Genomic DNA, 17,634 nt, shown 5'->3' with positions numbered 1-17,634 from the left:
AAAAAGCCAAAGAAATTTTATTTCTGCCTATCCTCTTAACACTACCATTAATAATATTTTTAAAATTGTTACGTTGTAGGAATCTCCCAAACGAAAGTGGTAGAGTCATTGTTCTGAATAATATGTTTTTGTACGTGAATAACAAAAGGCGCACTATCCGAACCATCATATACTTTCCTGCCTACAGTTTGCGCGGGAATCGGGGTTTCTGAAGTAATAAGTTTGTTAATCGGTTGGGGTTGACTAGTCTGAGAAAGATCTTCGCAACGCGCCATGTAGGTTATCATCAGAAGAGCCGTGTTTTTACGTCTTTTATTGCAACGCTTGCATACATGTCGGCGACTTCTTTTCAGAGGCCGGGCTGATGCAGATGCATCTGTCTCCATACCCGACTCGGAGGCATAATTATGTGACTTTTCAGTCTCAATTAGACAAAGTTGCTCCTCGCCGGAGGGACTAAGCCCCCGGATCAGGCGGCAAATTCATAAGACCTTACTATTCTACAGTTTAAATATATGCAAAAACTTACCAAAAATGATGAACTAAACTAAAAACACTAATCTACAAAATATACAGAAAATTTAACCCTACTGATAACTTATATTTACAAAATTAATTATTTTTTATCAAGATTAAAAAAAACACGTCCGCCTATTTCCAAGTTTCCCGCGCTTTTTTTTCAAAGACTTCTTTTTTCGGAAGTTGGTTATATTTTTGGATAGTTTTTTTTAATAGGTAGTGCTCGGTGACATCGATCATCAATCGATCGATTGTACATCCATGTATAACAATTTACCAGTTTTGTATCCATAGTTTTGCATAATATTTGCGACACTCGACGAAGCAAAATAGTTGGTTCTGTACTTTTTTTTCGACCGACAGCAGTCAGTTATGACTGTAAGTATGGGAATCCCGTCTTTTACATCGCCACAGGTAACAGCTTTATCAGTTTCTTCCTAGCGGGCTCTTGCATCCTGTCCTCTGCAGTTGATTTCAATCATTTATCTAACTCGTTGTAACATTTCATGTAAACATTTTCCGTTAATATTGGTAAATCTATGGAAGCTAACTGTTCGTTTAAATTTGATCTACCAAATCCAGTCATCAAAGCTCCATTCACAGCTCCACAATATACGTCCATACTATCAGTATATCTCTTAGAGGTAAATAGCTTAAATTCCATAGTGCACATATTACACTTCATTAAAAATGTTGACTGCAAGCAAACTTTATTCTCTTTCAATAGTTGTAAATGTTCGATACTACAACCTGTTGCTCTGTTGTGGTTATTGAGTCTTTTAATTTGATCCAAAAAATATTGAAAATCAGAATTTTGCGGCTTTTAATAACCTCATTTATTTTGAATGTAGTTTCAGGCTCGATTACCTGAAAATTAAAAAAAAAATAGAACATACTATTATTGTTATCGAAGTTTATACGCAAACACTACTTAAGTAAAACTGCATATGGATCTAGACGCGTTTAATTTATACAAGTATAATGACGCCGAAACCTGCACAGGGTCCCAAATTGTGAAGAAGATAGGTATACTAACTACTACTAGTAGTTTTATTCACTAGCTACATAAATTACCAAATCCCTTATTTCTAAGCTTCAAAGAGGAGAAAGATATAGGATTTCGTCTCTCGTCACTTGAATTTTCTTAACAGTGCGCACCAGTGAACACAAAATCCTTGTTATTTGAAAGTAAGCGTACATATGCATTATGCAAAATCAGCCAAGTGCGAGTGGGACTCTCGCACTGAGTAATTTGGCGAGTTGTAAACGTTTTGACACCGGGACAGCAAAGTGATCCTATAAGGCTAAGAACTCACGAAGCGGTTTTTACTCGCGCCCGCCGTGGTTGAGAAAAAAAATTAAAGGGAACAATTTTCCTCAAAAAATCATTTACAAGTTAGTTTGAGGTAATTTTTTTTTGTAAAATGTATAAAAAAAAATTATAGGGCAAAAAAGAAAACTTTTATAAACATTGTCTCACATTTTTGCTTATAACTTCTTTAATTTTTAATTTAGGGCAAAAAGTTATATAAACATATTTGTAGGCAAAACAATTTGCCACAAATTATGACTTTACAAAATTTATGTAAGACGCATAGTTTCCGAGATATCGTGAGAAAAGTGTTTTCACCCCTTTTTCCATGATGGTGGCCAGGGGACAAGGGTGGCGACCCCACAAACTTGAGGTTAAGCTTCTATTGACCCCCACACATGTTCTAAAAATAAAATTGGGTCCTCTAAAAAATACAAAGCTCATGTAACATTTCAATGGGCTAATTGATTTTTGACATATATTTGCATGCTTTTGGAATTTCGGGCCCGCAATCACGGCGGGCGCGGGTAAATACCGCTTTGTGAGTGTTTAGCAAGGTTCCATTTTTTTCCTTTGAGTAACTGTTGCTCAAGTGTTTAATGAGTAAAAGCAACAACCATAACTACAGACGCATGTTATAACATTAGTACACCAATCTTTTAGTTCTTGCTTTAGCCAAAGTTTCAGCGTTGTTGCGTTTCCTTTTCTTGCCTAGATATAGCTTTACTTCCCATTGTGTCTGAAACATAATAATATAATCATAATTTATAGTAACTACTAAAACTATTGTCACTCATTAAAGAAAAAAATATTTTACTTACTAAAGTACTAAGATGTGGCAATCACTGTATACACGTGACTATTTTTTCTACGCACAGCAAAGGCCAACTGGAGTCTGGCCGGAGCGACGAGCAATACGTCCTCTCTCTAGAAAGCCTCAAGGCGGACTAATTTGAAACAATTTGCGCGTTGCGTTTTATAGTGGTATTTAAAATATTTATAGAAAAATAACAGAACTAATTTTGTTGAATTTTTAAATTGTATGTTTTTAAGGAGATGTTCTTCTATTATAGTAATCCAATATTATCTTCAATTAAGTAAGATATAGTGATAAAAAATCATTTAAATGACCAACATTTCTGAAATTTTCGAATTCTTTTGAATTTTTATTTCATGGATTAAACATAAAAAGATATTTTTTCTCTACTAACTTTTTTCTTCAGGATCATTTTAGTTAGATAAAAATTACATATTATGTTCCTTAGTGGTTTAAGATATTTTGAGCTTCGAAATAGACGTTCGAAGCGCAAATTTGAAAACCTCTGTTTAGTAATCATTAAAGAATTTACAAATACTCAATAAATCTAAAATTTTTCTCTACTAACTATTTAGACAGCAAAATTTTCTATAATAATTACTAATTCATATATTTTTAAAATAATGTTTCGATGGATATTATCTCCTTCGAAAAGTGCTGTTTTTGAGACATACGGCGCGCGGATGCGTAAACACTCTTAATTTTATATTTGTGGCTTCACTTTAACCGTTTACGCAATGCACGCAACGGAAGTTCGCAAAAGAAAAATTATCCGTTTTTGCAATAATTTTTCATTGCTGCTGGTATAATTATGCTCCTATCCAACACGTAAAGATATTTTTCCATTCGAACCAGTAATTCCAGAGACTAGTGCGTTCAAACAAACGAACTCTTTAGCTTTATATAATAGAATAAATATACATTTTTGTGGGTTTCAATAAACTAAATACAACATTGTGAGTGATATTTTTTTATTTTGGATTATAAATTTACGCCTCCTTCTTAGTGTCAGTCTTGCCACCACGAATCCTACCGGTTCTGCGCGCAGCAATAAGACCGACCTTGCGACCAGCAGAGGTACCTCTCTTGACAGTCGATGCTTTACCTGTAATTTTAACATATCAATTAGCAAAACTGTTACAAAAATTTTACATTATAAAAAAAAAGTATATAAAAATCAGTAAAGCTTTTTCCTAAGGGATATTAACCTCTCACCTTCCAGGCTATACTTAAAATACGAGCTATAACTTGGGTTAATTCACAGAACAAAATATTTATGCCAAGAAAAGAAATGCAGTAAAATTTAAATTTATAATACTTTGTGAAATCAGTTTAAAATCTCTAGTACCCATATAAAGGACTTTATGTTTATCTTACTTTATATCAATTACATCTCATATAGTAGGGAAATAGCTTACCTATGTGTTGATGGTTACCACCACCGTGAGGATGCTCAACGGGTTCATGGCAACACCTCGCACATATGGCCAGCAGTTACGCTTCACCTTGTACTTGTGGTAAGCACGTCCGGCCTTCAAGATGGGTTTGTCAATACGTCCACCACCAGCAACAATGCCTGAAATTGTAAATGTTTTATTCATACCTGCCATATGGGACCATTAAAATAAGCATGCAATATTAATCCTCAGAAAGAGCCTCTGTGTAATCATAGACATTCAGAGTAGGTAAGTTCAAGGTCATCATGTACAATAACATTAAAATATATTGTATTTATATAATAGTATAGAGAAGTAATTTTAAAGCCTGCTTTTCCGATTTGACAGAATCCATATTATTTTTAATTTAAAAATTACCATTACATTAAATTAGATCTTATCAAAATAATTACTCACCAACCATTCCTCTGTTGCTTGATGGAAGCACTTTCTTAGCACCAGATGGAAGCTTCACCCTGGTACGCTTGGCATCGGGATTGTGTCCGATAACAGTAGCAAAGTTGCCAGAAGCACGGGCCAGCCGACCTCGGTCACCCATCTTCTCCTCCAAGTTACATACAATGGTACCCTCAGGCATTGCACCAACAGGCATGACATTGCCTGTGGAAAACATTAATTATGCCCAAGATATATTATATTTGACAAACAAAGTAATGAATGAAAAAATTATCACAATACTATTAAAGGGCTAAAATATAAAAAAAAAAGTGTGGTAGAGTAATAAGAAACCTCTGACAAATACATTAGCATATTATCAATTAAGCTTTTTACAATAAAATACTAAAATAGCTCTCAATTTATTGCTACTTTTTTCCCAGGGAATATATAACATTATTCTTTTAGCTCATAATAAATATTAATAACTTACCAACTTCAAGAGTGGCTTTCTTTCCACAGTACACAAACTGTCCAGTGTAGAGACCTTCAGGAGCAATGAACAATTCCTTACGGGTCTTAAACTTGTACGGGTCACGGAAATGAACAACAGCTAGGGGTGCACCTCTGCCCGGGTCATGGATGATGTCCTGCATTATTATAAATGGTCTCACATTGTTATACATACCCAATTAAAATTTATACATGTTATTAAACAGTATTCAATAAAGGAACATTTTACTATTTTGATTTAATGATGTTTTATATTGCTTCAAGTTGAAATAAGTGAGTTTATATTGAATTTAGAAAGCATGTCCATTTTTAGATAACTGTTGTATACAACTAGAACCAACACTTTTATTTTGTTTTTAATTAATTTGAGTTCAAAATGTTTCCATGGGTTTTGAAGATTTTATAGCATAATCAAGTGTTAGAAAGGCGAGATACTCCTGATACCAATGAATAACTATTATAATAACCTAATTCAACTGTCATGCACCATAGTAAATGAAGCTTATATACTTTAATTACTGGGAATCCTTTTTCAATTTATTTTCAAACCTTAATAAATATTTATGTAACCTTCAACCATATCATCGTATCAAACCTAGGATTCTCTTGCATAATAAACATTCCACATGGTATCTAACAAAAGTGAGTTTAATTTGTTTGTACACATTTGAAGTTTCGACCTACAAAATTTATATATCTTTGTATCGGTGCTATCAAGAATGCTTTCCTTGTGATCGGAGTCGTAGATTATAACTATATTTAGTCCTTTTAGAATACAAAATCTGATAGAAACGTAGTCACATTGCACAACTCAAATATAAAAACATTCCAAATACCTTTACAACTCCCTTGATATAACCGTGGCGTTCGGCATAATCCAAAGAGCGTAGCTTGGGTGCTCCTTTCCTTTTTTTGGTGTGAGAAACGAATACCGAACCGGCACCTTTACGCTGAGCACGTATCACACGACCCATGATTACAAGCCGTCACTGAAACACGTTCAAGAAGAAAATCTAAGCATATTCTGAATTAAATGTATATTACAAACATTATTTTACATTGCCCATAAATAAATATGGCTAAATTATTTGGATAAACCACGATTTTTATAAAGGGATGAAAAATTTACGTACACTATCTAGACGGTCAATTTTGAAAGAACACACCCAGTGTTGCCAACATATAATGTAATGTCAAATTACTAAATATTGCTAATGTAAGTTGCCACTTGCTATAGCAATCATAAAATTTATTCAACGATAATGTCGCTCGGTAACTTTAAATGTTTTAGTTGAACATAAAACTTATCGTCACCTCACAGCATGTAAAGTTTTTCTGCAGGTGAATGATTCAGAATTTTGCAGCGTGATCTGAAATAATGATATAACCTCTGTAATAGCTCTAAAATAGTGAAATTTGAATAAATGTGAACGAATATTTATTTATTTGATAAGATCTTATTTTACTTCCGTATTTTTAAATTTGGAAACGGTTCTTTATATTGATTTTTGATAGTTACAATTCATAATTTTGCTCTTTTGTAAATATTTTTTTTCCAAGATGGTTTAACTCTGCTACGACATAAACGCCTCACTCTTACGCTCAGACTACTACGTCTCCTACGGCGCCTAGTGGACGTAATCCATTATGTTATGCAGGCTACTAAATCAACATATGAAAAAGCGCGGGAAACTTGGAAATAGGCGGACGTGTTTTTTTTTAATCTTGATAAAAAATAATTAATTTTGTAAATATAAGTTATCAGTAGGGTTAAATTTTCTGTATATTTTGTAGATTAGTGTTTTTAGTTTAGTTCATCATTTTTGGTAAGTTTTTGCATATATTTAAACTGTAGAATAGTAAGGTCTTATGAATTTGCCGCCTGATCCGGGGGCTTAGTCCTCCGGCGGGCAACTTTGTCACAATTGAGACTGAAAAGTCACATAATTATGCCTCCGAGTCGGGTATGGAGACAGATGCATCTGCATCAGCCCGGCCTCTAAAAAGAAGTCGCCGACATGTATGCAAGCGTTGCAATAAAAGACGTAAAAACACGGCTCTTCTGATGATAACCTACATGGCTGTGATTGCGAAGATCTTTCTCAGACTAGTCAACCCCAATCGATTAACAAACTTATTACCTCAGAAACCCCGATTCCCGCGCAAACTGTAGGCAGGAAAGTATATGATGGTTCGGATAGTGCGCCTTTTGTTATTCACGTACAAAAACATATTATTCAGGACAATGACTCTACCACTTTGCATCCACTTTCGTTTGGGAGATTCCTACAACGTAACAATTTTAAAAATATTATTAATGGTAGTGTTAAGAGGATAGGCAGAAATAAAATTTCTTTGGCTTTTTCTACATTTATTGACGCCAACTCTTTTATTACTCATGAAAATCTGTCTAAATTTAATTATAAGGCATTCATTCCGTCTTTTAACGTAACTAGAATGGGTTTAGTGCGTGGTGTGCCAGTAGAGTGGTCTCCGGAAGAGATAATAGAAAATTCATCTGTACCAATTGGTTGTGGACCTATTTTAAAAGTCCGCAGATTAAACTTTAAAACTTTAGTAGACGGCTCTATGGTGTGGAAGCCCTCTCAAACCATTGTATGCACATTTGATGGCCAAGTTCTTCCAAAACGAATTTTTATGTCCTACAATTCAATGCCTGTGGACCTTTATATTTACCCTACTATACAGTGCTTTTATTGCTGTCGGTTTGGGCACACTAAAATACAATGTAGGAGCAAACCAAGGTGTTACAAATGCGGCGATAGCCATACTGGGGACTCTTGTGACAGGGATGAACGTAATGCCAATTGCTGCTTATGCTCAGGTTTTCACTTTGCTACTAGTAAAGTATGTCCTGAGCTCTCAAGGCAGATACAAATAAAACCTATATGGCCCAGAACTCTGTATCTTATGCAGAAGCCAGTAAATTGCTCCCACCAGTGACTAAATCTTTTGCTGACACCCTTATATCTCAAACTCCCAGAGAAATTGAAACTTCTTCACCTATTACATTCAATCAACATTCTTCAAGTTATAAAAACTGTTTTTCGCAAACCTCAGCCCCCCAAGAGCCCTTCTAAAGGGTATAATAAGGAAGCCCACAACAATATTTTAAAAGAATTTAGAATTCCTGAGCCCACTAACGGCTGTGCCATCAATGAAGTACTTAAAGACAATACTGTAAAACAATTCAATATCATGGAATTTATTACGGCATTAATTAACCTTTTATCCTCATTTAACATATCACCGTCCAACGCTGCTTCACTTCATAGTCTCATTTCTTCGATATCACCCCAAAATGGACAATCAAGTTCATTTAATCCAATGGAATTGCCGCAGCGCAATAAATAAAAAGTGATATTATTTATTTAATAAATAAATACGAACCTTTAGTTTTTGCCTTGTGTGAAACATGGTTCAAATCAAATAATATATTTAAAATTAATGGTTATACAACAGTAAGAGAGGATAGACCAGATGGATATGGTGGAGTAGCTATACTTGTGAAGGATTCAATTCCTTTCACTGTGGTTTCTCTACCATCACACAGTGAAGAAATCTCAATCATAGCTATAATTATAAATAAAACATGTATTATATCTGTATATATATCTCACCCTTCTCATTCTTCACTTAATGAAATTAACAGTATTCTTTCCACACTTACTAATCCTTATATACTGTTAGGTGATTTTAACTGCCATCACCAGTCATGGGGTAGTTCAACTTCTAACTCCTATGGGGAAGAACTACTCAATATATTTGATACACATAATTTATGTATATTAAATTCTGGTTCCCCCACACGTCGCAGTGATCCAAGTCAGAACAATAGCGCAATAGATTTATCTGTCTGCACTCCTAACTTTGCTTCTCGTCTCACTTGGTGCACCCTTCCCTTAACATATGGTAGTGATCATTTCCCTATCAAAATATCTTTTCCATTCCCAATCCCACATTCACAACCTAGAATATCTCACTTAAAACACAAACTTCCACATAGTAAGAGCAGCACTTGGCTAAATTATAAAAATTATGTTGACAATCAGCTATCTTCTCTTCCAATTGTCAATAATGGAAATGAGCAGGATTGTGCAGAAGTATTAGCTAAAATTCTTGTTTCCGCTGCAGATGATGCTTTCCCAGTAAAAATAATCATTCATTTAGGAAGATCCCAATGCCTCCGTGGTGGGACTCGGAATGCACAGCTGCAGCTAAAAACGTAAAGAAGCTGAAATAGAATATAGTTTAAATATGACCCAAGAAAACTTCATATACCTCTCTAGTATCATTACACAGACTCGAAAACTCTATAAACTGAAGAAAAGAGAGAGTTGGCATAATTTTTGCTCTGTCATTTCACCGAATACACCCCTTCAGCTGTTTGGCGTAATATTAGGAGATTCCGGTCTGCATTTTCCGACCACACTACTTCCCGTATCCCGGATAATTTAGCAGGTGAATTTATAGATACATTAGCTCCTCCCTGGGTACCTCAAGAAGTTACTTTACAACCGGTAATTCGTGTGGAATCCAATATAACCTCTGATGACACGTCATTAAAAATCCCTTTCAATATTGAGGAATTGAAAGGTATCCTTTCTAATACTGTAGACTCATCTCCAGGTATCGATGGCATCCCATACTCATTTTTATCTAATGCTAGTCCCACTGTTCATTCTTATTATTTATCTCTTATCAATTCCGTAATGACAACAGGAAACATTCCTCAGATGTGGAAACGTCATGTGGTGTTGCCAATTCTCAAACCTAGTAAAATTCCGTCTGATATTTCATCATATCGTCCTATCGTTCTCAGTCCGGTTCTAATGAAAATAGCAGAGCATCTTATTAAAAATCGGCTAGAATGGTACATAGAAAATAAAGACTTACTGCCAAAAACTCAATACGGTTTTCGAAAAGGAAAAAGTACATTCGACTGTTTAAGTATTTTTACTACAGATGTTCGTTTATCCTTCTCAAAAATTGCTCGACAGTTGCTGTATTTCTAGATATAAATGGGGCTTATGATAACGTCATATTATCTATCCTGCATAAGAAATTACAATCACTCAGCGTTCCAATAAATCTCTCAAATTTCATAATAAACATTTTTCATGATCGTACGGTTAGCATTTCAACTACTCAGCAACAGTTAATTCGACATGTATGGAAAGGGCTTCCGCAAGGCTCGGTACTTAGTCCTTTGTTATACAATATATACACGTACGACTTGGACCGCTCTTTTAATAATGATGTTCAAGTTTTACAATATGCGGACGACTTACTACTATATTATAGTTCCCATTCAGTAGAACACGCTTGTTTAGTTTTAAACTCTGCTCTTCAATCTCTATCGTTATGGCTTCTCCAAAACGGCTTAGATATTTCCACTTCTAAAAGTGCAGCAGTTTTATTTTCCAAAAAAGGAGTCCCCAAACAATAAACGTTATTTACCGTGATACTCCAATCCCAGTCAAAAATAATTTTAAATATTTAGGCGTAGTCTTGGACTCTAAACTTTCTGGTACTTCACATTGCGACTACGTTGTTAATAAGGTTGAGCGCCACATTAACATGCTAAGATGTTTATCTGGTGTGTGGTGGGGCGCCCACCCCATTCATTAAAACTTGTTTATAATGCTATAATTAGAAGCATTTTTGATTATGGTTCATTCTTGCTGGAACCAGGTGCAGCTTATTCTTTTAAAAATTAGATAACCTTCAATCAAAATCACTACGCATAATTACAGGGGCAATGAAATCTAGCCCTATTAATGCATTGCAAGTGGAGTGTTGTGAACCTCCACTATGTCACAGGAGGCAATACCTTGCTGATAAATACTTATTTAAAATTATTCAATTTTCCTCCCATCCCTCTTTCCATTACTGGAAGCTCTGTCTAAATACTATTCCACTATACCTAGTCATCGTTCCCGTAATCCTCCATGCCTAATTATAAGTTATAAAAAAATCTTTTCCATCCCGGCCCCCACTCATCGTTTTAATAAATTCCCGCTCTTCAACAACTGCTACAACTCGTTAATTTTCTCTCCTAGTATAATTTATGACTGTGTTAATAAAACTGCGCCCAATATAAAAATCTCATTCAACGCATTTCTTGAAGAACGTTTTGAGGGCTTCCATTACCTGTACACAGATGCTTCTAAATTTTCATTTTCGGAATGTGTTGGCATTGGTGTTTTTCACTCTCAATACAAGATCGTTCAAAAAATTAAGCTTCCTCCGGAATCATCTGTTTTACTGGCGAATGTTTTGGAATACTGAAGGCTATAGAATATGTTCTTTTACTTAAATTAAATAAAGCTGTTATCTTTTCCGATTCGCTAAGTGCTCTACAAGCCATCTTTAAATTTCCTTTTAAATATAACGGTATTTTGCCAGTTATTCTCCAAATAAGAGAGTTGGCGCACAAATGTATTTTGAGGGGATACTTATTATATTTTGTATGGATTCCTAGTCATTCTGGAATCCACGGCAACGAAACCGTCGACAAACTAGCTAAGGATGCGGTGCAAAGTGGTGACTTATTTCCATTTAAAAACTACAGTCAAGACTTACAATCATTGCCGAAATTTTTCTACGAGACTCTTGGAAAGAAACATGGTCATCTAGTTGCATAATGAAGGGCCGCTACTACTCCGTCATCCAGCCTCAGATCCCAACGAAACCGTGGTTTTTCAGAGTTAAGTTTGACAAGGTCGAGACTTCTATTCTTATTCGTATTAGGCTTGGTCACACTTGTGTCCCTGCTCACCTCGCCAGACTCAATATAGTAAACAGCCCTATGTGCGTTTGTGGATCAGATGTTGGCGACTTAAATCATATTCTGTTTTCTTGCTCTCAATTTGACCGTACATCTATGATTTGCTCCCTTCTAGACCTTTGTATTCCTTTTCCATCTTCTATCCTCTCTTTACTTAGTACAAATAATTTTTCTGTGTATAAATGTATTGCATCATTTTTCATTAAGAACAATATAAAATTGTAATTATTTCATCCTCATCCATCATTAGTGTTATGTTTTTGTAAATTGTATTTTTTATTTAATTTTTATTTTATGTAAGGCATAGTTTTTCCTTTTTCCTTTCAAACCCTCCTGATATCCTCTTTTCTAAATTTCTTTACCAGTCTTAATTTTATATCTCAAACTGTTTCCCTACCTTTGTCCTATGCAAAACCGTCAGCAAAGAAACCTAACATTGCAATCTCAAGCTGCGCAAGCCAATATTATGAATATTTGCATCAACTTGTCTTTGGCTAAATGCACTAGACGTGCGAAGCCATGAAGAAAAAAAAAAAAAAAAAAATCAACATATACACACACATATAAACAATTAGGTCACGTTTCGGTCACGTTGCAAGCGGCGTGTACTATTCTGACAGTTCTTTCATTCTCTCGGCTCAATAGTTTTGTATGTGGTTTTGTACTGCATTCGCGAGATTGCCCGTTCTGTTTCTTTATCAAGTGTGAAATAGCAGGACAGTTTATAAATATACATGTCTGCATTTAGTTATTTTTATTGTGATAAAGAAACGTGCAACAAGTATTTTTTTAAAAGACGTGTGTTCACTAATTTCGTCGAGAATGAAATAATATTTGTTTACAGTTTTAGTGCACCGGTGAACATACTGAAAGTATAATTTAAAGTATTTATCAAGAAGTCTTGGAACGTGAATTATTTGAGGTAAGTAAGACTGTTTGTATCTACCTGTTAGAATTCATTTTAGGATATACATTAATAACGTAAGTAGGCACTGTGTAGTTATTAGTTTCATTACCAAACATAAAATGGATATTGTATATTTCTCATACTATTAGGTAATAATGTACCTACTTATTCAAAAGAAGGTTTATGGATTATTATAATTACAATAGTGTAAACTAATAAAAAGATGGACAGTAATAAAACTACAGTATACATGGCAGTATAAACAGTTAAAGTAATCATTTACGTAATTCAAATATGTTTTTTTTTACAGTATCATGAAGTATGCTTGTGTATGTCTAAACAGGCTTAAAGGTAATAATTGAATTGACATACCGCATAGTTCATTGTCTTGTCACATGAAAATGAGCGTTAGATTTAAATATTGTACAAAAGAAAAACAGTGGAGGTAGCATGTCACCCATTTACACAGAAAACCAGTGCCACTAAACTCACACATTCACATACATTCATTATGATTGGCTAAAATCAGAAATCACTAAAACATATAACACAAAATTATTTGCATATAGTTCAATCTTATTACCATTATATAAAATTCATATTCTTAAAATTATCACAACTTAATATATGCATTTTTAAGTTAAATATTGATTTAAATTTTTGAAAAAGAGCTATGTCTTTAATAGAAGTAAGTGAATGACACACAGCACATAAGTGCGGTCATAATGTTTTACCATACAATACCTTTATGTAAATTTATTGATCGGGCTTATTATAATTGTGTCTAAGGATTTAAATGACGTTAATATATTAAATTAATATAAGTGTCTAAAAATATGATGGAACTGGTTGGAATGAAATTTTAATTTAATTGCATAATTATTTCAAACTTGTTATTGCCCATGGCTCCACATGCATAAAAAACAATGAAAATAAAGTGTGTTTGTCCTTTAAGTATATTACAAGCACATATTTCCACCTAACGTTGGCACTTTTAGCGGACAGCTAAAAGTATTTACATACCCTAGTCTGGGGTTTGGTTTATTTTGGTATATTCATAACATTTCGGTCTTTTCGCTTACATTGCAACTGGTACCTGTAATTCCAGCAGCAAGTGGCATACCAATTTAATAAGTATAAATAATATCTACATCAGTTATTACTAGATATTTTTAAAAATCACACTATTATGTAAAACAGAAGAGGTTGTTTGTTTGAACATGATAATCTCAGAAACGACTAGTTTGAATTGAAAGATTCTTTCAATGTTGGATAGCCTATTTATCGAGGAAGGCTACAGGCTATTTAACATCACACTATGACTAATTGAAGTGGAGCATCAATTACAAATGTTGCCTAAATGGGGAAAATTTATTATTTTTGAGAGGTTCCTTTGTGTGCTCTATATTATAAAACAAAGTCCTCACCGCATTTGTCTGCCTATCTGAATGGGATAAACTCAAAAACTACCCACCTGATTTTGATGCAATTTTGTATCGAGATAGTTTGAGACCCTGGGACTGACATAGGGTACTTCCTATTCTAAGAAAATATATAGAAACTAGGGCTATCAACATAGTTTTGGTTCTAATGCTTAGATTTAGAAAAGTAAACTTCTATTAGTATAGTTTCATTTAAAAGGCTATTTTACTGCAGAGTGTAGACTATGGTAATTTTATGTCTGTATTTAGTTTTTGTGTAAATATTCATTAAAATATGACAGTATTTTGTTAGATAAGTTTAATGGAGAATTTATTGTTTAAATGAAGGATATTGAGATCATCTATCTACATGCTGCCTTGTTCTGTTTATGGTGTTACATGTGCGTGTTTGAGGAATATAGATTTCTGCCTTCACAGTGTTGCTTCCGCTGCCACGTCTTTTTTAAATTATTCTTGTTATCATCGAAGAAGTTACGGTTTGCAATAATTAAATATCTGAGTATGGATTGATTAATACATATAATATGTATATCAGCTTTTGCTAGCGGTTTCGCACGCGTGAAGCAGTTTTCCGGGATAAAAGTCCCGCTATATATTTTCCCGGTATAAAAGTAGCATATAACCTTCCTAGGTTGGTAAATTATGTCCATACCAAATTTCATAAAAATCCATTCATTAGATTTTGAGAAAATCGATCACATACAGACAGAGAGAAAAGGGGACTTCTCCATCACGAAAAAGATTACGCGTCTACAACACAACAACTTAGGTATGTGAAATTCGGTATAGTACCTAAATATTAGGGATTTACCCGAATAGGCAGATTTCCGAATGTTAGCGGAATATGTGTTACAACTCTACTTTATTCTGCAAAAAACAATATAGTTTGATTCGCGTATTAGTTATGAGTAAAATGTATGGATGAACTTGCCCATTCTCCTTTAATAATATTTTCAATCACAAATAAGATTACAAGACATGGATAACATCACACGTTATGCAATACTTGATATACAAAGTAGGGACATATTACATACTAGCTTTTGCCCGCGGCTCCGCCCGCGTTATAAAGTTTTCAGGCTAAAGTTTTCCCTTATAAAAGTAGTAGTTTCCGGAGCCTATGTTCTTCCCAGGGTCTCAAACTGTCTCCATACCAAATTTCATCTTAATACGTTGGGGAGTTTTTGAGTTTAACACGTTCAGGCAGACAGATGCAGCGGGGACTTTGTTTTATAATATATTTTTAGAACTTTTAAGAGGAACAATCCGTCATACATCATTGTTGCATAACTTTAACCGTTTACGCAGCGCACGCAACGGGAGCTCTCAAAACTAATAATTTTCCTCGATTTGCAAATAGCACACTCCACAAACAAAGGGCTATCCAACCCAAAAAGAATTTTTCAGTTCGAACCGGTAGTTCCTGAGATGAGACAATACTGCTCCGCTCCTATTGGGTATAGCGTGATGATATATAGCCTATGGCACTCCACGAACAAAGGGCTATCCAACACAAAAAGAATTTTTCAGTTCGAACCGGTAGTTCCTGAGATAAGACATTACTGCTCCGCTCCTATTGGGTATAGCGTGATGATATATAGCCTATAGCACTCCACGAACAAAGGGCTATCCAACGCAAAAAGAATTTTTCAGTTTGGACCGGTAGTTCCTGAGATTAGCGCGTTCAAACAAACAAACAAACTCTTCAGCTTTATATAATAGTATAGATTATAAAATGTATATTGAAGTGGTCTTTATATAAAGAAATAATTAAAGAAAGTAATTTCTGCCAAACAATGTGCATCCTCTGTTGTTTCCTTTTTGGAACATTGTGGTACTGGGTATTATGAAACTTAACATCATATTAAGTTTTGAGTGATGAGCGCAGTGGAATGAGGAGACTTTATACTTGAAAGTTCTGTGTACTATTACTACTGTTTATGGGCGATCGTATCGCTTACGATTCGGAGAATTGCATTCTCGTCTCGTCATTCAATTATAATAATAAAATATATTCTTACACTGAGATACTTTTAAAACTAAGTATTTTATATTCCCTTTAAAAACTCTTGGGCACTTTATTGTAATCTTTCGACTTATGAGACAAAGACTGATGTCTTGATACCTATTGACAGGTTTGAAAAAAAAAGATATAAAATGCTCTTTTTTTATAAAAATATTATGAACACTTTTACAATTACATCTAATCAGCCGTGGACAAAACCTTAGAGCCATAGTGGTATATATATTTTTTTAAAATATAGAATGCCCTTTTGACGTACCCACACGGAAAGCGAAGGAAACGTTCGAACTTGGCGGGTGTTTTATTTTGGCTTAAAGAAAAAAAAATTGTATATAAAAATAGTCAGTTAAGGCGATACCTCAAGGTCCATTTTCATACATTTTGTTTCACCTTTAATCTGGGTAACTAAACAAGTATTGGCAAGTAAAGAATTTAAATTCACGTCTAGTTAGTGATTAGTTCTCGCAGTTGAAAGAAAAACGTAAAAATAATTAACAATCATGGATATTTTGCCTTTAAATTTCGTCATATTATTAAATTTTGGACTTTGAGGTATCGCCTTAAGTTGAATATTGTATATATATATTAACTTATTTCTTTTCATTTATTGTGTATATATAGAAACACAACTATTGGTAAGTTTTTTTTAATAAGATTTAATATATTACGAGCAGGATGAAGGAGCCCCCAGATCCTGGGGGCACTTCACAATTCATAACTGTAGATACTGCCTGTAGTATAGATACTGATTGTTCAGCATCCAATGTAAATAAAAGAAAACGGACACGTCTGCATAGAATCTGTAAAATCTGTAATAAAAAACAGAAATCATCAAATGGCAATTGGCTGGCAAACGCTGTTGTTGTGTGGACAGTGATGAGAAGAACTCTAGCGATCCATCTCCATACTTACAAGTGCTGCCAACTCCAGTTGTTCCTACGCCTCCAACGTTCCTGACTCTTTAGGTGAGGTTGGAAGAAAGCAATATTCCAATTCAGATGCAGCACCCTTTGTAGTTCATATAGTTAAATCCTCTGAAGATACTAATAAAGATGTTAGTTTTCATCCAATATGCTTTGGTTCGCTTTTTACACGTAAATATAAAATAGACAATATTGTCCTAGGCAGTGTAAAGCGTATTGGACGCAATAAAATATCCATGGCATTTTCCAATTGTACATCGGCTAATACATTTTAAGTCATACTGCATTAACTGACAAGGGCTATGAGGCATATATTCCACCATTTCATACTCACAAAAAGGACTTGTAAGAGGTATCCCATGTGATATGTCCCTAAAGTGACGTAAAAGAAAATATAAGAGTTCCCTTGGGTTGTGGAGAAATTATTAAAGTTCGACGCCTTAATTATAAGAGTACTGTTGAAGGGACTGTGACGTGGAAACCCTCACAAACTGTTGTGTTAACTTTTGATGGCCAGGTTCTTCCCACGCGCATA

General features: G+C 34.4%; 1 protein-coding gene and 1 long non-coding RNA gene across 2 annotated transcripts; both read right to left on the bottom strand.

Annotated features, from left to right (window-relative positions):
• Positions 1 to 3,602: 3,602 nt before the first annotated feature.
• LOC115450656 (60S ribosomal protein L8) lies at positions 3,603 to 6,303 on the bottom strand. Its single transcript, XM_030178715.2, is given in 7 exon segments — positions 3,603 to 3,753; positions 4,067 to 4,105; positions 4,108 to 4,224; positions 4,502 to 4,705; positions 4,974 to 5,130; positions 5,830 to 5,982; positions 6,127 to 6,303. Coding segments are annotated over 6 exon segments (771 nt in total). The 5' UTR covers positions 5,968 to 5,982; positions 6,127 to 6,303; the 3' UTR covers positions 3,603 to 3,637.
• Positions 6,304 to 8,203: 1,900 nt separating this feature from the next.
• Positions 8,204 to 9,996, bottom strand: LOC119191032. Its single transcript, XR_005113347.1, has 2 exons — positions 9,296 to 9,996; positions 8,204 to 9,231 (listed from the first exon to the last, which is right to left on the bottom strand). It is a non-coding gene; the product is annotated as an uncharacterized LOC119191032 (long non-coding RNA).
• Positions 9,997 to 17,634: the final 7,638 nt, after the last annotated feature.

Source organism: Manduca sexta, chromosome 28 (assembly GCF_014839805.1).
Source record: "Manduca sexta isolate Smith_Timp_Sample1 chromosome 28, JHU_Msex_v1.0, whole genome shotgun sequence".
Taxonomy (NCBI): Eukaryota; Metazoa; Arthropoda; class Insecta; order Lepidoptera; family Sphingidae; genus Manduca; species Manduca sexta.
This window is presented reverse-complemented; position numbering and strand designations above follow the sequence as displayed.